Source organism: Cavia porcellus, unplaced genomic scaffold, assembly GCF_034190915.1.
Source record: "Cavia porcellus strain 051 isolate PalLab524CR breed Dunkin Hartley unplaced genomic scaffold, mCavPor4.1 scaffold_4, whole genome shotgun sequence".
Taxonomy (NCBI): Eukaryota; Metazoa; Chordata; class Mammalia; order Rodentia; family Caviidae; genus Cavia; species Cavia porcellus.
In genome coordinates, this window is record NW_026947487.1 from 8,537,148 (window position 1) to 8,563,711 (window position 26,564).

A 26,564-nucleotide genomic window follows, 5' to 3' on the forward strand; every position below is an offset into this window, starting at 1 on the left:
AGGAACTCTAATTTGAAGAACAAAAAAATCAGAAGAGTAATAGAAATGAAATTCATTCCTGATTCTGTCCAGCTAAATGATATGTAACATATCTGTTCATTTCCCTCTTTAACCTAAAAAGGTGAGATAAAGACTATGAAATCAGAAAGTCTTTTACTTTCTTTCTTCCCCTTCCTTTCTCTTTCTTCTTTTATTGTGGGGACTGTTACCCAGGGAGCCCTGAGCTATATTCCCAGCCCTCTTTTTTATTTTTTATTTAGCACTATCTCTCTAAATTGCCCATGCTGGCCTTGAACTTATGATCCTCCTCTCATAAGCCTCACAGATGACTGGGATTAAAGGGATGCAATACCATTTGCAGCTCTTTTGACTTTTTGAAGGGCTGTGTAGCCCAGGAATCAGGAGGCCTAGCCTGTTTACTACTGATGTGCTACTTACATTTTGAACAGCCAATTAAGTGTTTCTGTCCTTGTTTTTAATTCCTTTTTTTGCAACTGAGGATCAAACTCATGACCTTGCACTTGCCAGGCAGGTGCTTATGCCACTGAGCTAAATCCCCAGCCCTCTGTCCTTGTTTCTGTCATCTGTTACAGAGTATTCACTTGCCTTCCACACCTCAGTGAGTTATAGAAAAGATCAAATAATTTTACCGACGATACTAGAAGAGTTAAACAAGTTGTTCAAATAATATTAATACTATTGTATGGCTGATATTAGTGAGATAATTGGAAAATGCAGACAGAACTTCAAACCAATCAAAGCAAATAATGTTTGGGAACAAATACTCATTCAAATGATTTTGTCCAAATAACAAGCAAGACAAGTTGCCTGATGGGATTAATATGTTTGTGATTGCCCAAGGCACAATGCTAACAAAGACAAGAAGTCTGATACAGCTCAGCGGTGTGGCACCTGTCTGGCAAATGCGAGATCCTGAGTTTGATTCCTGGTACCAAAACAAAACAAAACAAAACAGCCTGATGGTATAGAAGATGATACAATACTTGAGCCTACAGGGTTAACAGGTAATTGCTATATACTGACCTAGCAGCACAGTGTTCTAAAATTCATACAACATAAACTGTTACAGTTGGGAGTATAAAACAAAGCACAGCGCTGGGTATGGTGGCACATGTCTGTAATCCTCGCACTGGGAGAAGCTGAGGCAGAATTGCATATTCAATCCCAGCCTGGGCAATTTGGAATCTGTCTCAAAAAATAAAGGGAAAGGGGCATGCATGCCTGTAATCCCAGCACTTGAGAGGCTAAAGCAGGAGGATCATCATGAGTTTAAGGCCATCCTGGGCTACACACTGAGTTCGAGGTCAGCCTGAACTACATAGCAAGACATAGTCTCAAAAAAAAAAAAAGGGGGAGAATGGCACTAGAAATCAGGCTCAGTACAAATGCCTTAGTTTCAAGGCCTAGTGTCACCAAAACATGTAAACAACCAATGCATGTTGTAAGAAAACAGTAGGGGCTGGGGGTTTAGCTCAGTGGCATAAGTGCCTGCCTTGCAAGCAGGCAGTCGTGAGTTCGATCCCCGGTACCGATAAAAAGACAAAAAAAAAAAAAAAAAAAAAACCAAAACAGTAATACTGCCATAAAAAATAGGAGCAGTTATCAATTTAATCAATTGTGGCCATTAGACCAGTTATTTTATCATTTGATTACACATTAAAGCAATATACTTTTGTGACACAATCATTTTTATATAATCTAAATCTTACAAAAACTCATATAAAAATTAATATACCTGTCATGAAAAAAGCTTAAGTAAATGAAGTAACAAAGAGATATCCAAGATGATTTGATGTACAGTGATGTACAGTGATGTACAGTGAATATATCATAATCAGAAACAATATATAAGGCTACTTAAGAAAAAACACTTACATATAAATAAGATGGCATGAATTAAGGTTTTCTTAAGAAGACAGAATAGCTACAGCAAGGATCTAAACTGAAGCCAGGAATAAAGTTAACAAGGCACAGAGCACATTTGTTATGGGTGAGCCACAAGTTTGGCTCTAAGTTTTTTGGCAGGTAATCAGAGAGAGTTAAGTTAAACATTCACAATGTCCATAAGGTAAAAACAAAGTTACTCTCAGAAGGAAAAGCATTCCTTGTATTAGAGTTAGAATTTCCCCCCCTCATGAGACACAAAATGGTGTGTCATACCAAATTTGTCCCACAATGTCCTTAAGATAGATCGAATGGTTGGATAGGACTCTGTTTTACAATGAGCCTCATTATCCTAAGGCTCAATGGGCAAATGGCAGCCCTGTAAAAGGACCTGGCAAACACTAGATACTTGGCTTGTGATGGCACGAGTGTGGAGAGAGGAACACTGGCCACAGCACTCAACCAGGCCTCAGAGTGGTGAGCGCCAGATTGAACAGCCTCGCAAATCTCTGGGGACCCGAGAGCTGCCAGCTGAAATCAGATCCACACTTTAACAGCCAGGGAGGGACAGGAGCCTACAAGGAAGTGTGACTGAACAGAGTCTCTCACTCAGAGGAGTGTCCTCAGGCAGGGCCAGCATTTTCTTCAGAAACAGCTTTTGTGGGCTGGGGAATATATGTAGTTAGCAGTAGGGCAACTGCCTACTGTGTGCAAGGCCTTGGGATCAGCCCCTGCCCCTGCCAAAGAAAAAGAAAAAAAATTTTTTTGGGGGTATTTTGTCTGAGTTTTATACTATCCAAAATGTAGACAAAAGATTAGTTGCCCTTCTAATGCTATTCCATATACCATGATGATAACAGATTACTCCACAAAATTTTAACACAAACAAACAGAACTTTAACCTTTGGCTAAACTACCTTGTCCAAGAAAAAGAAACATTCCTGTTTTTTTTTTTTTTTTTTTTGAGAGGGAGTCTTGCTATATCTTTCAGGCTGGATTTGAACTCACAACATAACCCAGTATGGCCTCAAACTCATTGGGATCTTCCTGCTTCAGTTGCAGAGTAGTGGGATTGAATATAGGCCATATACTATCAGAAAGAAAGAAAGACAGAGAGACTTGAATTTTTTAGATTTATTTTTAAACTGCCATATAAAACACAGAAACTGTATACATCACTGGGGGAAGAAAGACTTGAATTTTAGATGCACATTTGTGGTTTCCACTCTTCAGAGGCTGAGATAGGAGGATCACCATGAGTTCAAGGCCCACATGAACTACATAGTGAGAACTTGTCTCAAAAAATAAAGGAAGAAAGAAAGAGAGAAAGCTCTGAATTTTAGTGCACACCTGTGGTCTCTGCTATAGGGAAGCTGAAGCAGGAATATTGCTATGAGATTGAGGCCAGTGTGAATTACATAGTGAGAATCTGTCTAAGAAAACAAAAAACAAAAAACAAGACTTGAACTTTAGATTCAATTCTATTACTCATTGGTTATGTGATTATAAATAAATAACTCAAAAGATTTTTTTCTGAGACAGGGTTTTGCTAGTAATTCAGGCTAGCACAGTGATCCTCCGGCCTCAGTCTCCAGACTGCTGGACTTAATTTTTTTTTTTTGGTACCGGGGATCAAACTCTTGACCTTGTGCTTGCCAGGCAGGTGTTTATGCCACTGAGCTAAATCCCTAGCCCAGGACTTAATTTCTTTAAGTCACAATTTGCTCTTTTGTAAAGTAAATCTGTTAATGCCCAACTTTTATCATAGGGTATTTTTTTTTTTCTTAGACAGGGTCTCACTATGTAGCTGGTCTTGAACTTGTGGTAATCCTCTCAACTCTGTGACTCCATCTCCTGAGTACTGGGATTACTGCTATGTCTGACTAGGGTATTTATTAATATGAAGAAATGTATATAAATAAAAATTAAAATAATACAACAAAGTATTTTCATATATCTATTATACCATTAGGAAATTTACATCCCAGTAACTGGTAACTGTAATATATTTCATTCATCAAATGTTTATTAGATACCTTCTGGGTGCTAGGGATACAGAATGAAAATGAAATAGCTGCTGCATATTGTGATACATGCCTGTAACCCTAGCACTCTGGGAGGCTGGAGCACGGGGCTGGAGCAGGAGGATTACAAATTTGAGCCTAATCTAGGGAATTAGCAAGACCATCTCCAAAGGAAAAAAAAAGGGAGGGGCTAAGGATATAGCTCAGTAGAAAGACCATGACCTCAATTTCCCAATACTGCCAAAAAACAAACAACCCTCTTCCAAAAAAACCCCTCAAATTCACAGTTCTTATGATCACTGAGCTTAAGCTTATTATAATGGACATGTATTGCACAACCACTTCTTTTAGTTAATAAACAATGAATATCTAATATTAGTTGTTATAGAACATGCAAAGATATACAAGTTATGAGTAGCTCTAGTCAGTAATATAGGAAACTAATAAGAGGTACAAATAAAAGGTATGGGAATTTGGGAAAAAGGACAATCATTCCTGGCGTAAGAGGGTGTCTTAGATAGTCTCACTGCTGAGACCCAATGCCTGACACTGTAATGTAAAGGAGATGAAATTTATTTGGTTCATGTTTCAGGAGTCTCAGCACTTGCATGGCTGGCTGGCACTAAGGCAGGATAGCATGGCAGAAGGGCATGGTAGAGCTGCTAATGGCATGGTGGAGAGGAAGTAGAGCAAGAGAAGGGAGGAGCCGGGGAGGGGATAAACCTGGCCACACCCTCAGTGGACCATCTCTTCCAGACCCCACCTCCTAAGAGCAAGTCAGCAATAAGCCCCTGTAGTACAATCACCTTCCAAAAGTCCCACGTTTGCGTGCATCAGGCTATGGGGCTATGGGGGACATCTAGATATAAACCGTAACAGTCTGCTTCCCCTTAAGGCTCATGCTTATCTCTTTATGCAAAATGAATTTAATTCATTTTTAAGATTTGCCAAGTCCTACAGTTGTAGCACTGCTACAAAGTTCAAGTCCTATGAGACTTAAGGCAAATTTTCTGTGAGGCCCTGTAAAAATCAAAAAGAAAGTTATGGCTGGGGGATTTAGCTTAGTGGCATAAGCGCCTGCCTTGCAAGTGTGCAGTCATGAGTTCAAGTCCCCAGTACCAAAAAAAGTTACCACTGCCGATATAAAATGACACAGGGTAAATATCCCATTAAAAAAGGGAGGAAGCCAGGTGTGGTGATGCATGCCTATAATCTCAGCACTCAGGAGGCCGAGGCAGAATGATTGCCATAAGTACAGGGCCAGCCTGGGCTACACAGCGAGTTTAAGGCCAGCCTGAACTGCATAGCAAGACTGTCTCCCAAACAAAACAAAAGCAAAGCAAAGCAAAACAACTCCAGCAGGGCAAACGTTCAATTCTGTTGTTCCACGTGCAGTATCCAGACAAGTTGTGGCAAGATGTGAATTTTTCTAAAGGGCTTAAGCAGCCGTGCCTCAGTGGCACTGCTGATGGTTATAACCTTTAAGGTTTTTCTCTTAGGTGGTCTTACTCACTCTGCGACTTTCCTCAAACATTCCATAGCTGGGTGTGGTGGTGCATGCTGTAATGCCAGCACTTGGGAGGCTGAGGCAGGAAGATTGCTGTAAGTTTGAGGCCAGCCTGGTGTACACAGCAAGCTCACGGCCAGCCTACACTACAGTATGAGACAGTCTCAAAAAAAAAAAGAGACAAGACATTCTGTGTTCCTTTCTGGGTTCTCCAACTCCCTGGAGTCTTCACTGTACTTTTTAAGCTCATAGTTTTACACACTACCTGAAATGTGGGTGGAAGCCTCCATGGCTCCAAAACTCTATTCTGCATGCCTGTAAAGCCAACATCACGTAAGTGCTGCTAGGGTCTGCTGCCAGCTGGAGCAGCAGTCTTTTTTGCATTTTACTACTTAGAGGCTTTGAGTGCCTCCCAAGATGGCTGAACATGGTGAACTGAATCCCATGGAATCATCCCTAAACTTTCCCAACAGAGTGCCCAGGGAGCTCTCTTCTCAAAACAAAGTTTTTGCTTTTGCAACCCTTCAGGGTGGGGTCTGCTGGTTCTGGAGATGTGCTCCAGACATCTTTTCTATTTTCTTGTTGTAAAGTACTGCCTTCCTTTCAATGCTAATCTTCAGCAACAAGGTGCTGCCTCACCTTTATAGGCCTTTTTTTTTCTGGGGAAACTTGGACTCTCTGTTCTGGAATTTCACTGTAAATCTGGTTAAAGCCAAGAATGGTGATGTATGCCTCTAATCTCAGCAGTTGGGAGGCTAAGGCAAGAGGATTGTGATGAATTTGAGTATAGCCTAGGCTATACAGTGAGTTCAAGGCTACCCTGGCTATACAATGAAATGCTGTCTCAAACCCCCCCCCCCCAACACAACTCTGAGTAACATCAGCAAGCAGTATCCTAGCTATAGCCCCAACACTGGGCTGCCTTGAAATTTCCTTCACCAGATTAGTTAGCTCATTGCTCATTGTCTTAGCCTCTTGCAAAGTCTTGGACATGAACAAAATATAAATTTTCTGCTCCAGCACAACACATATGGCCTGGAGTACAACTGCCAATGGAGTCCTTCACAAGTAAAATATCTGAAGTATCCTGAGCCTGGTCTTTACCATCCACATTTTTATCACACCCTGGTCTTCTGAACTCTGACCACAATCTCCTATCAAGCTCAGCTTACAGCATTCCAGGGTTGTGTCTTAGCTGGCACCTCCAAACCTTTCCAAACTTTTCCCTCTAACCTGTTCCAAAGATGTTGCTGAAGATCAGTGCTCCTCCGAAGAATCAAAAGGGCAGACTTTCTTCTTTTCTTTTTATTCCATTTAGGCTAAAGCTTACTGGATGGTGCTAACCACATCCAATGTAGGTCTTCCTTCCTCAGTTTTCAGCCTCCGTGTCAATTATCCATAGACACTCAGAACATGTACCACTAATCCAGTAGGATTAAGTCTGTTCTACAATGCATATCTGTGAAAGTTTACAATTTGAATGTTTCTAAGTTGTGTACTCACTATAGTCCAGTATAACTGGAATGGAGGAGGCGTTGGTGGAGTGTAGCGAGGAAGAAAATTATATTAGAAGCTAAACAGACTGAACTCCTTGTGAAGGAATCTGGGATTCACACTGGAGGAAATGGGAAGCTGTTAATACCCAGGTCAGTGGTAGCTAACCTATAGCATGTGTGCAGCAGTGAGCATGTAGATCTTGTCAACACGTGAGCCAAGTGCATGAGTTGTTTTTTCCTAAATTCCTAAATGGAATACTCAGTATTCAGGTTTGACCCCAGTGTTGGCACTTTGTGACCAGTAGGTGGATTTGAGGTTGTGGTTTGGGTGCTCGGTCTCTAAAAGGTTCACCATCACAGGCGTAGGTCAATGCTTGAGGAAGATGAAGAATTCATCCATAATACATAGAATTAATTGGTAGGAGAAATTGGGGGCTGAGATTAATGTAATGGGATGGAGAGAACCTAGCAAAAACAATCTGCACCCACTTAAGGAATACTTCATTTTATACCATGAGCACCATGCCTGGGATATGGGACGTACAATATACTTTTTTTTTTTTGCCAGATGAAACATTGAAAAAAGGGAGCAAGGAACTACAGATTGGGAGTAGGGCGAGAAACAAGGTCTAACTTGTTTTATTTTTTCCTTTTTTGATAGAGGGTCTCACTGTTTACTCTAGGCTGCCTAAGTATATTCACTGTGAAGCTCAGGGTGGACTTGAATTTATGGCAATCTTTCTGGCTCAGCCTTCTTAGTGCTGGGGTTATAGGTGCATATCATCATGCCTGGCTTGTGGATTGTCTATAACATTCCTACTTTGACCTTGTCTGCTTTCCTTTGCTGACTAACAATAGATTCCTTCAGAATTAAAAGACCTGTGTGCTTTATCTAGGTAAATCGTTAAGTTAGCAAAAACAGTGGCCAAATTAGGAAGATAAGGACCTCATGGCTTTACTTGTGAAATCTTAGTTTTTTTCTTGTACCAGGAATTGAACTCAGGACTTCACACTTGCTAAGCAGGTGCGGTGCTGCTGAGCTATATCCCCTTATGGTTCTGCATTTTGGAGCTAGGAGGTTTTCAGTTTAGGCTCTGACTTTATTACCTGATGTCTATGTAACACTAGGAAAGTTTCTTGTTTGTAGGCCTTATATTCTTCATCTGTAAAATGAGGTAATAATAAAACTTGCTTCACAGGGTTAAATGAATTAAAAATATGATTGAAAGCACTCAGCATGTTGTCTGCTATACAGTAGGCTGTCAAAAAAAGTTTCTTTCCCTGTTCTGTATAGTTGTGGTGGGAATAATACAACGGAACTTGAAGAGTTCTTGAAAATTCTGTAAAGCATCTGTCCCTTCATAGAAAGCTGCAAAGTCATTAAAGGCTGAATGAGTCATGGCATGACTGTGCTGTGCTTTACTTCAGCAGAAGAATAACAGAAGGGTCACAGTGCAGATGGAGCTCAGTGCTGGAGGTGTGCTTGATGTACATGAGGCCCTAATTCAGTCCCCCACCACAGTAGTGGAAAAAGTAAATGCTATTTCCAGAGAATTTTTTTCTCTTAACCTAAGGGTGAATACTGTTGATGTTGTCAGCATACAAAAACCCTACAATTACAGGATTTATATAGCTTCCAACATCTGCAGCTAAAGGAAGTTTAAATATTGAATTCACAGTGTAGAAAACCTCCTAAACAAAAGTTTATTTTACTTTTAAATTCTTTTCCTTTCTTTTTTGGTACCAGGAATTGAACTCAGGGCCTCACACTTGACAGGCAGGCGCCATGCCCCTGAGCTACATCCCTGGCTCCAAAAGTTTAATAAAATAGTATTTTCATATTAACCCAAGGATCTGTAAAAATGTATACTACTGAGTATTTCTATTATCAGAAGCAAAGTGACCCAAATAAAAATAATAAAAATTAACTTAAAGGGCAAGTTTCTAAGTTAAGAGTCATTTTCATTACCAGCTGATAATAAGAATGGGAAAAAACTTCTGGCTTACCCAGACGTGGTGGCTCACGCCTGTAATCCCAGCACTTGGGAGGCTGAGGCAGGAGGATCATTGTGAGTTCAAGACTAGCCTGGGCTACAAAATGAGCTTAAGGCCAGCCTGAACTGCATAGAGAGACCCTGTCTCAAAAGACAAACAAACAAACAAAAAAAACCTTCTGGATCAGTAGAAAAAAACATTAGGCTGGAAGTCTGAAAATCTGGTTTTTAGTTCAGATTTGCAATTTACCAGATGTTTGACTATGAGAGGTCACTTAATCTCTGGGTCTCAGCTTCTTGTTTGTAAACTGAGAGGCTTAATTCAGATAAATAGTGGTTCTAGCCAGATGTGCACATTAAAATCATCTATGGACATTTTAAACAGCATGCATGATGTTTACCTGTGGGTAGTGCTAGGCAGTGCTACCAAAGAACTGCATCCCCAGTTTTAGCCCATGATTGATGTGTCTGTAATATAAAACCCTCAATTGTTAGAAACTAGATCTCCTAATAATTAATAAAGGCATGAGCAACAGCTCATGCGTTAGCTGCAGCTTCAGTGTATACAGAAGCAAGACACTTATTAAAACAAACTTACTCACTTGGTCCAAGTGTACTTTCAGGTATTCTGTGTGCCAATTTTGTACTAGACAGCCTGGAAGCTGATCCTAGCACTATATAATGAAATCATAGGTTTTCTATTTTTTTTGTACCTCATCCCAAGTCCATTGATTCTTTAGAAAATCTTCTCAATCTGTCTAATACTTTCTATCTTCACTACTATCAGTTTATTCAAATCTATCACCATTTCCTGCCTGACTTAGCCTGATGGTCTCCTTATGTCAGTGAGTGAGGCCATCAGCATAAATGCTTACGATCTTTAAGTTAGAGGGCTGGGGCTATAATTCAGTGGTACAGTGATTACTAACCATTTGTGTGAGGTCCTGGGTTCAATCTCCACATATGCACAGGCAATCTAGCCAGGTCATATCTGCCTGCTTAAAATTCTGGTAGTTCACTTTTATAGGAGGGTACAAAAAAGGACATTTCTTATTTATAGCTTATGAACTGCTACTTCTCTAACCTCACCTCCTCTTGCTCTTTCTTGTCCACTGTGCCTCAGCCACACCAACTTTGTTTTCTGTTCCTTACAAAGCCATGCCACACCTTTTCCCTCCAAGCGCTGGTGTACCTGCTGTACCTGTGCCTTCTAGACATGGAGGAGTCTGACCAGCCCAAATAAAGAGGCCACTAGTCACTCTTTATCACTCAAATTCCAATTCCTTGTCTGATATTTTTTTTTTTGCTTATTTTTAGTATTCTCCCTCTAGCCCTCTCTAAAACAAGAATGTAGGCTTCATTAAAACAAGAGCTTAAGAGACTTGTCTGTCTTGTTTACCATGCTAACCCTGGTGCTGCCTGAAGCAGTTCCTGTCATGCAGGTACCCCACATAAAATTGGAGAATAATGAATGACTAATGGAGTATGGATCTCAATCTAAATCAAGTTCTGCAGAGAAATGTTTACATTTAGAGTCTTAGCAGTATGAGGATCTTTACTATCCATGCTAGTTTAAATTCCTACACCAAAAATTCTTCATTTCTTCGCCCAGGTAAAAAGATGTAGAGCTTGTATCACAAGTAGCTGGGTGAGATTGAAAAGAAATAGTCAAGGGTACAATACAAAAATAAATAAATATACATATATATATTAGAAATTTCAAATATGATGCTGGAGCCATTATAAATCAATGGGAGAAAAGCCAGGCATGGTGGCTTATTCCTGTAATCTCAGCACTTGAGAGGCTGAAGCAGGAAGATCATTGGGAGTTCAAAACCAGACTGAGCTCCAGGCCAGCCTTAACTGCATAGCGAGACCCTGTCTCAAAAAGGTAAAAAACAAAAAGAAACAAACAAATCAATGGGAAAAATTATGATTATTCCAGTGTTTTTAGTGTACCACTGAATGGTGTTCTATAGCAGCAGTCCTATCTAATAGGACTTCCTGCAATAATGAGAATTTTGTTTTCTTAAGTCAGTAGCAAACTATATTTGAAAAAGTAAAAGTGAAGCGTAAGGGAGAAACTGGCTCTGCAGAGCAAGCTTGGGCTAAGAGGAAAAAGCAAGATGAAAGTACATCCTGAACGAAGTAGGGGATGTAGTTCACTGATAGAGTGCATGTCTAGCATATGAAGGGAAGGCCCTAGGATTTGAGCCCTAGTACTACAAAGAAAAAGGGGAAAAAACAATATGTTCAATAATAAAAATCTATTTAATCATTTTTAGTCTGATCTTTTCCCAGATTTTTGGACCATAAAATACTTCCTATGCTGTTACTGAATACCTATTAACACCTTGTTGTCTATGTACTAGAGTTTGGGATATATTTGCTGGATTTTTAAAAATAAGCAGCACTAGGACAATTGTTAATAATTTGATTACAAAATTAAGTTAGGATTCCAGGTTATGTGAAATTATATTTCAGAAATAATAAAACTTTCAGTGTTAAAAAATGAAATACATAGATATGGTGGTATATGCCTGTAATTCCAGTACTTGGGAGGCTGAGGCAGGAGGATTATTGAGTTCTAGGCCAGTCTGGGCTACATACATAGTGAGTTCAAGGTTAGTCTGACTTACATGGTGAGACTTTGTCTCAAAAGGCAAAATCAAACGAAATTAAAAGATAGAGTGAACTAGAGGTGTGGCTTAATGGCTGAGTACTTGCCTAGTGTACATGAGGGCCTTCAATTCCCAGCACCAGGAGGAAGGAGAAAGAGGAGATGGAAGAGAGGAACAGAGGGGAGGAAGGAGGAGAGAGGAGGAGAAGGAGAGGGAGAGATGGAGGGACAGAGAGAGAGAGGGAGACAAAGAGACAGAAAGAGAGACACAGAGGAAATGAATTAAGGATATAGCTCAGTGTGAAGGTCTTGTGTTCACACCCCCATGCAAAAAAAAAAAAAAAAAAAAAAAAAAAGAAAAGTAGGTGAATTTGATGACATCAAAAAATGTCCAGGACATGCTATGAATAGGATAGTTACACAAAATTTTTTTTTTTTTTTTTCCTTTTTATCGGTACCGGGGATTGAACTCACGACTGCCTGCTTGCAAGGCAGGAGCTTATGCCGCTGAGCTAAATCCCCAGCCCCAGTTATACAAAATTTATGTAATAAAAATACATATGAAAATAGGAACAATAACCATCAAAAGTTTAAATAGTCGTTTTCTTTAGGAAATAGGACTAACACTATTTTTTTTGACAGTTTAACTTTTTCTTCCTTTCCTCCTTTTTAGTGCTGTGGGATCAAATTCAGCCCCACCCTCACCCCCCTGCTTTTACAATCAGCATATAAACATTGAAGACAACTATTTCCATTTTGGGGAAAAACACGTATGTACCCTCCTATTCTTGCACTGGCCTAAAATATGTCTTAGTTCTATTCCCTGGAAAGAATGAAGTCTAATCTCTCTTCTGTAAACCTTCAAACACATGTAAAAATAGTTTTATGTTTATAAAAATTAGAAGGTAATGTGTAACTTCTAATGTGTGATTCCACTTGCATCTGTATATTCTTTTTCTTTTTTTGTGACAGGGTCTTGCCATCCACTTCAGACTGGCCTCCAACTATGTAGTATAGGCGATTCTCCTGCCTCAGTCTCCCAAGTGCTGGGATTATAGGTATGGGCCACCAACAGCGGGCCTTCCATTTGCGTTTTTACAAAAAGAATCATATCCCAGACTAAAGATGCTTTTCATGGCAACAGAAGCAGAAATATTTCAGGAAGGAAATTCAAATCTTTTTTTGGCTTCAATTTCCCGTATTTAAATGTTTCCTTTTGCTAAGTCTAAACCAGCTGAGATTAATTTGATGTGGTATGTAAAAAGTACCATAAGATTTATATAACCCAGGTGTACAGAGATTAGATTTTACTAATTCTTGTATTTTCAGTGCCTGACAAAGTAGGGAAGTTTTACAAAGTGGATAGTTTTCCTGAGCAAAATACAGAAATGAAATCTGTTTTGAAAATCCCCTAAAAACACAAAGTTGTTTCAGATATTGAAAATAGCACGCAGGACGCTGAGGTAGGAGGATCATTGCAAGTGTGAGGCCAGCCTGGACTACAAAATGAGTTTAAGACCAGTCTGAGCTGCACAGTGAGACCCTGTCTCAAAAAGACAACCAAAAACAAAAACAAAACTCCAAAACCAAACCGAAATGAACCCCCAAATATTGAAAATGTTTTTATAAATATAAATTAAAACTACATTTCTCCAATTTCAACATTGCACAAATTGCAGAATTCAGTTCTCAAAGCAGAAAAAACTCGGTGTGAGGAGAATGCCTAGTTAACTCTAATGCCAGAAATTTCATATAATCCTGCTTGGGCCAGGAAATTAGACTAGACCTTTTAGGATGTCTTCTACCAACATGGCTCTCAATTTACTGTTCCATGACTGACCCAGCTGTAAATTGCTAAAATGACACTGACCAGGAAAATAATTTTATCCCTGGTCTATCATTTCTACCTCAAGAGTCTGGCTATACTTGTGTTACACTTTTTCCCTCCTTTATATATACTTGCTGTGTACAAATTACAGTAGTTTTTTTTTTTTTTCCTCATTGTGGTACTGAGGATTGAACACATGGACTTCACACCAAGTCAACAGTCCATTTTTTTATTTTGAGCACCATTTTGCTCACTATATCACTCAGGCTGAACTTGAACTTGTGATCCTCCTGCCTCATCTTCCCAGACCACTGAGATTACAGGTGTGCATTATCATACCTGGAAAATTTTTCTTCTATTCTGCTTTGCTTGTAATCTTCTAGGAAATGACTTATGTAACTACAAACTGAAATTACTATGGGTGGGTTATGGGTAGGGAGGTATTGGAATTAATAAGAGGTCTAAGTAAGATATTATTTTATAAAGGAATGAACAGAATTTTATTCTAGTCTACATGGCAACAAAGCCTGATAAAGTATGGTCAAGGTAAAGGCATATTCTACCTGATTTCACGAATAATCATTGTGTTCAGCACATGGTAACTATATGAAAGCCCACTCTTTGAAGGAGTTCAAAAGAGCTAGCTGTGCACATGCCTGTAATGTCAGTACTCAGGAGGCTGAAGCAGGAGGACTGCTACAAGTTTGAAGCCAGTCTGGGATACATAGTCAGTGGCTTAACTACAGACAGTGAGACCCTGTCTCAAATAACAAAACAAAAAAAAACTAAACGAAAGCAAGCCCTCATCTTTTAACTTTATCTGTCCTACAGATTTCAGAGCCTGACAACTTACTTTATCTCACAGATAGTTAAGGTGTAAATTATTGCAAATTCCTAATAAGTTTTTAAAACATGCCTGGTGCATAGTAGTGGCTCAATAAATATCTAATGAATGAAATGATAAATTTGTGTTCTAGTGTGTTAGCTGATAGGAAAAGATGGTCTAATGGGACTCATGATCTATGCAAGTAGTGGTCTGATTTGAAATGTTACCTAATAAGAACACTATGAGTTATTTGATCAAGTTTGAATTATACAGTATTAAGTAGAGTTAAACATTTCCAACAAAATTAGTTTTTACTTGCTATTGTGACATCCCAAGTTGTTTCTTTATTTGCTTGTTTTGGTCTTTTCTTCTTTTTTAGTACCAGGATTTGAACTCAGGACTTTGCACTTGCTAGGTAGGTGCTGCAACCCTGAGCTACATCCCCGGCCTGTAATGTCCCAAATTGTTGCTGCAAAAGAAGTGAGAAAACTGACCAACTAAGGCTGGAAATCCCCAAGCTCCCATTTTGATGGAATTTAATTTAATCACACTACTCTGAGATTTATTCACTGGCCATTAAGGAAGGTCAAGATTTCAAATCTGTAATACAAAGGTTCAGAAAATAACTGTAATCTAGATGGGTTTTTTCCTTTTGTCTCAGTTCTATGATCCAGTGCTTTTACAACAGATCACTGTGGAAGAAATAGCCAGTTAGGGCCGGGGATTTACCTCAGTGGCATAAGCACCTGCCTGGCAAGCATGAGGTTGTGAGTTTGATCCCCAGTACCACCAAAAAAAAAAAAAAGGAATAGCTATTTAATTTGGAGCTACAGATAGGACTTTTCAGAGCTTTTCTGTAATAAAAATTCTTAAAAAAAGTTTTGTAAGTTTCAAGTGTGATTTCTGCTTTGAGGTCGACTTTGTGCCTACTTTCCTACCTAAAAAAGAACAGATAGCTCAGCTTCAAATTCTGCATAAATTTGATTTTCAGTCTGTGTTGAACCACATTATCGCTGAATAGTGAATGGTGTCCATGTAGGCACATCATGCTGAAGAAAAAACCCAAGAGAACAGGTCTGCAAGTTAAGTAACTTTACATCACTTCTTTGCATTTGTAATACTTCCTTACCTCATTTTGTCACTAAAATACTTAACATGCACATAATCTGGGTATTAGCTGAGCTTCTAGCAATTAAGTTTTTTTTAATGTAGCCTGGCACTGATCAGTTCTCAAGGAGAGGGGCTACCTAGCCTTGAGGACTTTCCTTTTTGGTTTGCAGTTGAGTTTTACTCATCTCAAAGTTCAAGGTAAACTCTGGCCTTAAAAGGCAGAAATGAAGGATTCACACAAGTATAGGTGGAATTTGATCAAGGAAGGCCTCACAAACATTTCTGAGCCTACGTATGCGTAAAGCTATCACTTTGTACAAGTACTAACAATATAATTTATAAAGAGTGGGTTTGCCTCTTGATCACATAAAATGCTAGTTAGTTGCTATGCTGGGATGCACACTCATGTTAAAAGGTATGTAATTTTCTCCAATCTATTTTTCTTTATGCTAGTCAGCACATTCAGGGGGAAAAAGTAATGTACTAGGTTCCTTAGAGATCACTTTAAAAGTCAATTTAAAAATTTACTTTAGCCTCTTCATTGCTATCTTCTCTTTTGATAATCAAGACATTCTCACCTTATCATTCTACATTAATTTTTCAAGTAGAACTCTAATCACATTGTTTTCCAAAATTTTAAACATTTTTCCACTGTTTACCAAATTAAGTACAAAGACCAGCATTGCTTGGAATGGTGGCTCACATCTGTAATCCCAGCACTTCAGAGGCTGAGGCAAAAGGATCTTAGTGAGTCTGAGGCCAGCCTGAACTACAAAACACCTTGTCTAAAAAAAAAAAAAAAAAGACTAGCATTCAGTGATTTTCACAAAAATAACCCCAGTTTACCTTCCTGATTTATTTCCAAGTGTGCACACACACAGGCTCATCCCCCAGCAGGCCCTGGTTGTTAAGCAACAGTGGGTTAACTGCTGCCCCAGAGGTTAAGGAGGAGCAGAAGAAAATAACCAGCTTCATTCTCCAATTCCAGCTGAGCAGCTGGAAGTAAACACTACTCAATCAACTTCCTGAAGTACAGATCTGACCCAGGCATGCTCTTTGTTTTTTTCTTTTTGGTAACTGTGTCTTGCTGTGTAGTTTAGGCCAGCCTTGAACTCATTATACAACCCAGGTTGGCCTCAAACTTTCTTGCCTTAATCTCCCCAGTGCTAGGATTACAGGTGGGAGTCACCCTGCCTGGTTTGTTATTTACATTTACTCTTTACAGTGCATAATCTAAACTCAACATAGAATTCAAGGTTCCTCAGGATCTATTCACACCTACTTTATCATCTCCATCCCTTCCTCAACCCTGCTTTCCATACACTATGCTCCAGCATGTGAGACTCCCTCTGATCTATTTTTGGATTAACCCTATTTAATGGACAGCAGCCTTACACAGTTCCCTATTTAATGGACAGCAGCCTTCCACAGTTCTTCCCTGATCACCCAGTGAATTCTTCATTGAAAGGTTTTTCTTCACTTGGGAGTGGTGGCACATCACATTAATTCCAGCACCGCAGCAGGCTGAGATTATCGCAAGTTCAAGCCCAGTCTGGGCAATTAAGTGAGTTAGAACCTGCTTCAAAGCCAGGTGTGGTGGTATACACTGGGATTTCTAGGAGTTGGAGGTGAGCCTGGGCTGCACTCTGAGTTCAAGGTCAGCCTAAACTGCATAGTGAGACTGTCTCAAAAACAAACCCACCCCCCAAAAACTCTGTTTCCAAAAAAAAAAGGCGTGGGGTGCAGGCCTGGTTCAATCCTTAGTATTGAAAAAAAGACTTTCCTTTAATACTTTGTGCTACAATTAGATTGTTTTAAAACGTGTCTTGTTCCCAACTTAGATGACTGATAATAGAAGACACTCCAAATTGGCAATGCACTATGTGTAGTAATTTGTAGTAGGAGAGTGGATGTTGGATATGACTAGAATCTCATAGCTTGGTTTAACTCTTGACTCTTAGGAATACAAATGTAGATGGCACTTGAACTCTGTGGAGATACTGGGATGAAACCTGGATGCAAGGGAGCAGGACAGGTTGAGAGTAACTGAGGCAGACCTGATTGTGCTGAGGGGTGGATGTGTGCTGAAGAGAAAAGAATGGCGCTGCTTTCTCATTTCCTAAAAACTTTCACCACTCCGGTCATGCTTCTCATTCCATTCTCCATTCTCTTTCTCTGTGTTGTCACATTAACAGCATCTTAAGGTTACAGAGCCAATTTCTTCTGTTTCCTGTCCTTCCCTGAATCTCAGTTTCACAGGTGTCAACCCTCAGCATTTAGTCACTTGGGGAGCTTTAAAAAAACTACTAATAGCGGAGCGTAACTCAAGTTTAATTAATTGGCCTATGGCGGAGAAACAGCATTGGTTTTATTACTAGGAAAAAAAAAAGCTGCTGCTTCCCTGGATATTCCGATGAGCTCACAAGGTTGACTTGTGCTCTTGATATGAAGTATTAGCATCCCTAACCCCTGAATCATCCACTTCCTGGCTCCACAACACCCGAGAGTCTCCCACTTTTAATAAGTCATAGCTCACATTCTGGTTCATTTCGCTCATTCTTTACACTGAATCTTATAAAAAGATGCTGTAAGTCCACACCAGTATGGTTTCCATAACATAATCTTGTTTTTACTTTTCAGGCCGGCCTGTCAGATGCTTTTGTCCCCGTCATTCTCTCCATCTTGTCGCCTCTCCCATTTCTTTGACCAGCTGCGGCTCGTTAGTTCTTTATTTGCTCGCTTGTCTTTTAACATATACCCTTTGAGTGACCTAGAGAGAATCCTCTATAATCCTACTGTTCTCTCTCATCATCTTTTATATAGCAGAGTACTTCATAAACCGCACTTACTTCATTAGCTTTTGACTTTCTGGAATTTAAGGCACAATCCACAGAGTGAAAAGTCTGAGTAATGAATGGAAACAAATATTCGGAGGTCGGGGGCGTGGACACGTGGGAGGGGGCGTGCGTGTGCAAAGGGGCGGGGGCTGAGGGGCGGCACCGCGAATGCAGAGCCCGACAGGGGAGAGGGAGCCGACACGCGAGAGCCTGCGTGGGCGGCCAAGGGAGCCACCGGCCAAACTGAGACAAACCGAAGTCGGGAGGAGGCTTCTTACCTGCCTCGGACCTCACCAGCCCAACCGGCCTTCAGGCGCCTCTGGATTGGCCGGAAAGTGCGCCCTAAGGTCGCAAACACAGAAATTTCTTTCCCAATCTTGCGACATTCCACTCTTGCAAAGGAAAGAGTCTAACGCTCAGTTCCTAGTCCTGCCGTAAGTGGAGGAAGACACGTTGGGGCGGGGCCGCCCGGAGCAGAGGCAATGGGGTGTGTCCGCGCAAGCGCGTGTCCTCCGCCTCGGCGACGTCACGTGCGGGGGCGGGGTCGGGCGGGGCTGGTAAGAGGGGGCGTGAGAGGTAAGTGCGCGCGCGCCAGATGCCGAAGAGTCGCGCGGGGCGGGGCGGGGCGGGACCGCGTGTGTGGGGCTGGCGGCTCGCGGGCTGGAGCTGACGACTGACGCGACGGTAGTTGCCAGTGGCCGCAGAGACTCCCAACTGGACCCTAAGAAGGTGCGGCGGCCGAAGCAGTGGCCCCACTGGCCAAGGCGACGGTCCTGCGCGTGCTCCTTTGGCGGGTGTCTGCTCCGCCGGGCTGAGTCTGACAGGGCGGGGGATGCGCGGCGGCTGCTCGCCTGGACCCTGAGGCGGCTGGGCCCACCCTCCCGGAACCGTCTGGCCGGCCGTGGCCTCGGCCTGTGCCGCTTGCTGGCGTGAACCCTTCAGCCGAGCGCGGAAGGCGGCTTCAGCAGAAGAAAAGGGAGCCTTGCGGCCCCGCGACGCGGCCCGAGGTAAGACCCGCCCTGGCGGCCCCAGCCCGGCTCGGCCCGGCCCACGTCTCCGTGAGGCTCCTTGGATCCCGCGGGGCCGCTCCTCCCCGCCCCGTTGGAGACGCCCCGCGGTCAGGGCTGTCCCGGGGCCTCGCGGACGCCGGAGCCTGGCCCGAATCTCCCGAGACCTCACCCCTCGAATCTTCCATTGGCCGGACCCCATTCTGGCCCCTCGACCCTTGCGGCGACTCTGTCACCAGCCCAAACCGCTCCGTTAGGATCTCTTAGTCTCCCCGGACTCGGCTGCGTCTGCGGGTCGCCGTTCCCGGACGCTGCCACGACCGCTCCCTAAGCCGCTGCCGCCGCCGCTCCCTGCATCTCCTCAGATCCGCCGTTGACTCCCGCCCGCCCTCTTGGTGAGACCCACTCGCCCTATATTGTGGCTGGCGCCCGGCCGCCAGCTCTTCTCTCACCCGCCGCGGCTTTCTGATAGCCCCTGTCGTGATGCTCCTGAGACAGCGTCCCAGACTCGGGCCTCTGACCCCCAGCCCTACTGTAGGTCCCTCGCAGATCCCTCCTCCAGCCAACCTTGTTATTTTTCTCCTTAGTCGTGATCCTGTCTTTGGTTGAAAGGGCTTTGTCATACAATCCTGAGGGGCTGTTTGCTTAGTGCAATATGTTCCCTCCAGTGAGGCATCAGGGGACCAACTGAGTCTCGTGCTTGGAGGGATTGAGCTGATGGCTAGAAAGGGAAAGAGGTAGAGGGAAGAGTGAAGTATCGGGCAGGCTGGATGTGAGCCATTATAAGGTCACACAGCCTGGTATTTGTCAGTGGAATGAATGAAGTCGCCCAAATCTGACCCTTTAGAGGCTCCTGTAAGGATGAAATTACTTGACATTCAAGAATGTACAGTTTCTATGTCCATTCTTTACTGCACCTCCTTTGTAGAGTTCTCTGAATATGGTTTTGAAAGATACTGAAGGGACGTTATTTTGGATTTGCTATTTTCCAATTTAAGATTTGTAGCTGTCCTTAATCGCTGAAGATTTTTTAATAATTTTCTATCACCTGGTGTTGCTGTCTTCTCCAAGGAGCAAGTGCAAAAGTCATGCAGTGCTCCGTGATATCATTAACAATGGTCTTCTCCGTAGTAGTGAAATACTGAGTAAGGTGTTTGTTGAAGTTGTATGGAAGCTGTCAAGAAGGATATGTAGTGTTACATCAAGTGGTCAGTGCATATTTTTGATGTTGATATGGGGATGAAGGATAAAAGGTCTTTGTAGTCATTACTTTAAATTTTTGACTTTTATTCTGTGAAACATTTTTCTACTTCATTTTCCAGCCTCTTTTTCCTCACTACATAGAGCCACCACTGTTTTCAGCTTCTTGTGTGTCTGTCTGGTGTTAGTTTCATCCTCTATAAGTCTGTATGTTTATGTTCTTAAGATACGCACACCACGTTCAAGTGCTTGCACACTTGAACTTTTTTTTTTTCAGTTAATATTAGATTCTGGGGATTATTTGATAACAATACATACAGAAGTGCCTGCTTCATTTACAGGCAGGATAGTGTTCCATTCTGATGGACTTGAGGTTTCTTTTTTAGTTTTTTGCTTTTACGGTGTTGTATATGCTTCTCTTTTAAAAGCGTCAGGTGTTACATGTGTGTGTAAATACTTTTAATGATTTAAAATAATCCATGATGATTCTTTTACATTGAACCTACAAAAAGATAAGTAAACTTCCAGTTAAGCTTCTGAGCTACTACTGGTATGGTTAGGTTTAGAGTAATTATAGTGTTTATCAGATAAATTATTGAAAGATTTAAAACAGATGACTGAAATGATCAGATTTGCGTATTAAGACTATGGATGCTGTGAGGAGGGTGGATTTAAGAGTGGATATGGCTAAAGACTGGAGTATCAGGATGGTTAATCCAAGCAAATGATAATGGATCTAAACTTGGGTTTTAGTAGTTCACAGGAGTTGGTGATTTGATTGGATTTGAGATGGAGGAGGAGGCAGAGAGAAGATCTAGGTTTCCAAATGCCTTTCACTGAGGTGGGGAGTCTTATGAAAGAAGAGTAAATTAAAAAAAAAAAGTAAGAGATTTTAATTGTATTGGTGCTTATTTGCAGAACATAATGATTATATTCATCATGGGGAGTTTGTACATATATATATATATAACATTTCTTAATTCTTTTCCCTCGTTCTCCTCTTCCTCCCACCTTGCTCCATCTCTTGGTTTATTTTTATTATGTTAAGAATGATGGCCTGCAATGCTGATGCTCCCAGAGGCTGAGGCAGGAGGATCACAAGTTTGAGCCCAACCTGAGAAATTAGTGAGACTTTGTCTCAAAAATTAAAAAAAAAAAAAAAAGACTGGGGAAGTAGCTCATGGTGAAAGCTTTGGATTCAGACTCCAGTACCACTACCACCGTCAAAAAAAAAAAAAAAATCCACTGTTTAATATACATGACTTTTTCCTCAATTCCTTCATTCTTTCCTCAATTCTTTCCCTTATATACTTCAAGAGGGAAAAGAGTGAATGTACTATTTTTTTTCTTTTTCTTTCTTTCTTTCTTTTTTTTTTTTTTTTTTTTTTTTGAGATGACAGGGAAGTCTCACTGTGCTGTCCAAGCTGCTCTTAAACTCTTGGGCTCAAGCAATCCGTTTTCCTCAGCCACTGTCAGGTGGAACTACCATAAATGTACCAATGTACCTGGCTAAATGTAGGTTTTTAGAATAAGTACAGCCTCAGTGGAAATCAATTTATAAACCCCATCATTCTTAATCATTTGAGTTGTAGTATGTAGATGTTTATCCAGCCTTTAATATTTGCAGAGTATATGAAGTTTGAAATATGGCTTGCCAAGAATATTAAGGTTTCTAGTTTAAATGACTTTTTAATCTTTAACATAGTTTGAGAGAAACATTAGTCAGAGACTTTTCATACATCTTTAAACCACAGTATCATGTTGATTCCTAAGTCTAGAACTGTTTTTTAGAACTCTTGCTTCTGCCTTGCACCTCTGTAACTCATTGTCTAATGGACATCTCCATTTGGTTTCACATTTCACAAGCACTTCAATCCAGAACTGTACAAAACATTACTTCTCCACTTCTCTTTCCCCCAAAACTGTGTGTGCATGGTGTGTGCAAGCAAGACAGAAAATTTTTGCCTTCTGGTTTTCTTTCTTGGTTAATGACACCGCTCTATCTCATAAAGCCTTCAGAAACCCATGAATTACTTTCCATTCCAGTCTGAACATTACTACCAACATCCAGTTTGTCACTGAATCTTGCATACTCTTTCTCATGATATTTCAGATTATTCCTTTTTTCTTTAGTTTATATTAACTGAAAATACCTTTCTAAATTTTATTTTTAATTTTTTTGGCGTGGTAGTAGTATTAAATCTTGAACCTTCCCCACTGAGCGGCATCTACAGATGCATTTATTTTTTTTTCTTTTGAGACACATCTCCCTATGTAGTTCAGGCTGGCCTGAACTTGCAGTTACTCCTGCTTCAGCCTCCTGAATGCTGAGCTTACAGGTATATACCACTACATCTGGCTGTTGGTCTTCTGTAATAGTTTCTGTATGGTTTTGCCTGTCTTCTGCCTCTTGTTTTGTTATACCTTCTCTTTGCATTGCTGCCAAAGTAAGTGTTCTAAAATGCTCTTTTATTTAGGCCCTTTCAAGTGCAAGAAAGAGACTTAAGTTACCTTAAGTAATGGAGCACTTTTTGAAGGAAGCAAGTAAACGTGTGAGAGAGCCTAGAAAAGCAAAACTGGATTTCAAGAGCAGGAACCTAGTAAAAAGAGCTGGAAGCAGAGGAAGACAGATTACTCTTTAGTTTTTACAGTCTGGAGATTGCCCTGCCGCTGAATTATACCCCAAATCCTAGATTTCACTTTAGTGGTCTACTAATACTTTGTATTTCTACTCTTTTTGGCTTATTTTTTCTATTCCGATTTTTCCCATTTCTGAAGCTTCCCTTTAGTCCTAGTTTCTTCCCCTTAAATTTCTCTCACTACATTGCCATTATGCTGCCTGCTGGCTGATATTTTTTTAACTTTACCTCCTGAGCTAATTTCCTTCTTAGAATTTTCTGGTTTGAAGTCCCAAGAAACAGTTTCTTTGGCTTAGCTCTTTTTTTCATCAGCTGCTATGAAGCTTGTGTGTTTAAGTCATTTGTTGTCACCAGTTTGTTTATATGTATATGTGGGTGTGGGGCAGAATCATAGCCAGAAAAAGTAGCAGTGTGCCAAATAAATAATTTCTCATAAAGTGGGGTTATGAGTATGGCAGGCACCATAATTGAGATGTATAGTGCAAATACAAATTTTCATTGTCTTTTCCAGTTGAAAGATCTTCAGTGCTTTTGGGATAAAGTTTAAACCATAGTGTGACATGTGATCTGACTCTGCTCTAATTTTTCCTGCTTTGCTCTTAAATTCTTTAATGTACTTTTACCTAGTTTTGCTTTCCCCTTGGGTAAAATGCTTTGTCTTTGTCATCTGTGTTTCCTCTTACTCTTTTTCTTTGCTTGGCTAATTGCTGCCTGACCTTTAGGACTCAGTTCAAGTGTATCTTCTTCAGGAGGCTTTCCTTTATCCTCTGGATTAGGTTATATACAGTATACTTCTGGGTGTCTGTGGCACATGCTACTTACTTCTTTCATCCCTCTCTTGGTGAAAAAGATTGCTTAATTATGTATCTGATTTATTTTTTATTTTTTATTTTTTTACCAGTACAGGGATTGAACTCAGGACTGCCTGCTTGCAAGGCAGGCACTTATGCTGCTAAGCTAAATCCCCAGCCCTGTATCTGATTTTTTCTACTAGGATTTAACTTTGCTAGAAGGGATGGTATTAGTGCTATACAGTAAGCTAAGTTTTTAGATTGGGATATTTTAAACATACAAGCTACTGAGCCTACTGGGGGTTATGACCTGATAAACCCAGTATATACATTGAAAATTCATTTACTGTCCTCATCTACTGAATGTTACAGCCTGGCAACATAGTGCTCAGGGTATCTGTTGTTTATCTGTATGTGCCTAACTAGGAGCTGGAGCCTACTCTCTCCACCTAGCATTGCAAGAGAGACAATTGTATTGCATTTCAAAACAAGGCTGGGAAAAGAGCAAAATTTGAATTACTGTATCTACTGAATGCCTGTTACTTTTTGTGCCATCATAAGGTTGTAAAATCATGTTAGACTATTCTAAGTTTGTGATTGTATACAAAAATTACATACATAATAAATGTACAGCTGAGTGAATTTTAACCTAGTTTACACATCAATGTAAAGGCATCCACATAGATACAGAATATTGCTAGAACTTCACAAGCTACCTCATGTCCTGTTCTAATCACAAATCCAGTTCATAGGAGATTGGTGTTTTTTTTTGGTTCCTGGAATTGAACTCATGACCTTGTGCTTATGAGGCAGGTGCTTGCAACCGTTGAGCTAAATCCCTGGCTCCTGAGATTGGTTTTAAATAAAGTAACTCTTACATGTAAATTTCTCTATATATTTTGAGTGTATCTTTAAATTTAGAAGGGGTATTAAAATTTTGTTTCTATGAAAAGAACATATAACTTAGAGAAACAATTTTGGCATATTTTTATGCAGTAGACAAGTTGAAAATCACAGACTAGTATTCTAATATTTGGTTGTTTAGAAAGGTCTTGTTTGTAAGTTTAATACTTGAGAGTGGTAAAAATATGATAGATCAAAGTATATTTGCTGAAAGGTTTTCTTGTTTGTAAGTTTAATATTTTGGAGTAGTTAAAATATGATACATTTATTTGCTAGAGATGGTCTTTTTTTTTGCCTATTAATTTTGAGTGGTAAAAATGCTTGGGGGATAGGTATAGTAAACACATAAAGTACTTTCCGAATGATTTGGCCTCTGGATTTTAATGTGAATTGCATTACATATCAGCAGTGTGGTCAGTGGACAACTAGAGTGTGATTTTATAAGTACAGTGAGGAAAGGACTAATATTTTACAGAGAACTGGTTTGCTAAAAACTGGCACTTAATACCAGAAATAATTTTGGACTACTTTTTCTCAGTTTTTATTTTTCTTTAAGATAATACAGTTCTTTAAATACGAAGATGTTCTTTCAAACCTGCTTTTTTCTTAGGCTTTTTTGGCCCGTTAATCTATATAATATATAATGAAGTGGAAGGAATATTGAGTTTCACTCTTTTAAGTGCTTTTTTTTTTTTTTTTTTTTTTTTTTTTTGAGAAAGGATCTGCAAGTTTGAAGCCAACCTGGGGTACATAGGGAGTTCAAGGCCAGCTTGAACATTATAATAGTCAGACCTTTTCTCAAAAAAACCAAAAAAACCCAAACCAAAACAAAAAGATGTTTGGCTTTCATATGGAGATAGTGCAAGATTGTTGGTAAACGTCATTTTATTTTATTTCATTTTATTTATTTTTGTGTGGGGGGTAGAGATAGGCTCTTGCTATACTGCACAGGCTGGTCTTGAACTTTTGGCTCAAATGACCCTCTGCCTTAGCTTTTTTAGTAGCTGGACCCACAGGTGCACACCACTGCACCTGGCTAGAGTTGAGCTTACTAAGTTCCAAGCACATACTAGACACTTGACAAGTCTTTTTTTACTCCTTTAATATGTTTCTTTTTATGTTAAATATGAGATCAAGAATTTTATCCCTGATTGATGTGTTTTGAAATTTTGTTGTTTCTTTTTCCTCCTACTTCTCCTCTTTTTATCCTTGAATAAAATAGATTTAAAACAAAGAATTTAAAATGTCATTTAGAACAAATAAATAATCAAAGTTTATTAGTAGAAATAGATATTAGGATAGTCTGGTTGTCTTTCAAGTGTGATTGTATTGTTCAATTCAAAATATTTCAAAGTAATACTTTCTTGCTATATTTGTACATAAGATTAATGGATATAACAGTGATTTAGATTCAGTCGGAGATGTCATAACAAACTGTATTCTGTTTGCCAATGACAAACATTCTTTGAATCATTGACAGAATGTAGTACTTTTGCTGTTTGTAGTGTGTTAAGTATTTGTTTGAAATCTGTTTACTCTTATTGATTAGATGATAGTGGAATGAGTAATCTCTGGATTTTTTTTTAACAAGAGAGAATGTTCTTCAAGTGAGTGTAGACATGCATTTATAAAGGATTTATATGCATTTTTAGATCATATTTTTCTTGTTTACTTTTGAAACTTTACTTTTTTTTGGTTCTTTCTTCTGCCCTTTTCTATCTTTATTATAATAAAATACTTTAAAAATGTTGAGGCTGGGCATGGTAGCACATGCCTGTAATCCCAGCACTTGGGAGAGAGTAAGGCAGGAGGCTTGCCACCAGTTGGAGGCCAGCCTGAGCTACATAGCAACACCCTGTCTCAAAAAAACCAAAAAA

At 40.1% G+C, this 26,564-nt stretch overlaps 3 protein-coding genes across 16 annotated transcripts in view; 2 read left to right on the top strand and 1 right to left on the bottom strand.

Moving 5' to 3' along the window:
• The window catches only part of Gramd2a (GRAM domain containing 2A), a 64,843-nt gene extending 49,800 nt beyond the window's left edge, over window positions 1-15,043 (top strand). The window contains exons 10-11 of one of the 4 annotated variants that reach the window (XM_063246721.1): window positions 12,220-12,316; window positions 14,580-15,039. In XM_063246721.1, coding sequence (XP_063102791.1) covers window positions 12,220-12,278 — 59 coding nt within the window. In that variant the 3' untranslated portion in view covers window positions 12,279-12,316; window positions 14,580-15,039. Of the gene's footprint in view, window positions 1-12,219 lie in introns of all 4 variants that reach the window. The other 3 variants (XM_063246709.1, XM_063246720.1, XM_063246704.1) reach the window with 3 other exon arrangements.
• Senp8 (SUMO peptidase family member, NEDD8 specific) overlaps window positions 1-18,577 on the bottom strand; it is a 35,456-nt gene extending 16,879 nt beyond the window's left edge. For both annotated transcript variants that reach the window (XR_010046726.1, XM_003477575.5), the window contains exon 1: window positions 18,426-18,577. The gene's annotated coding sequence lies outside the window, so the exon portion shown is untranslated. The remainder of the gene's footprint in view (window positions 1-18,425) is intronic.
• The window catches only part of Myo9a (myosin IXA), a 351,801-nt gene that overhangs the window by 19,796 nt on the left and 305,441 nt on the right, over window positions 1-26,564 (top strand). For 7 of the 10 annotated variants that reach the window (XM_063246687.1, XM_063246692.1, XM_063246691.1 and 4 more), the window contains exon 1: window positions 19,015-19,154. The exons of 1 other annotated variant lie outside the window; for it this stretch is intronic. The gene's annotated coding sequence lies outside the window, so the exon portion shown is untranslated. Of the gene's footprint in view, window positions 1-18,456; window positions 18,582-19,014; window positions 19,155-19,412; window positions 19,550-26,564 lie in introns of those variants that run through there. 2 more of the 10 variants (XM_063246689.1, XM_063246688.1) reach the window with 2 other exon arrangements.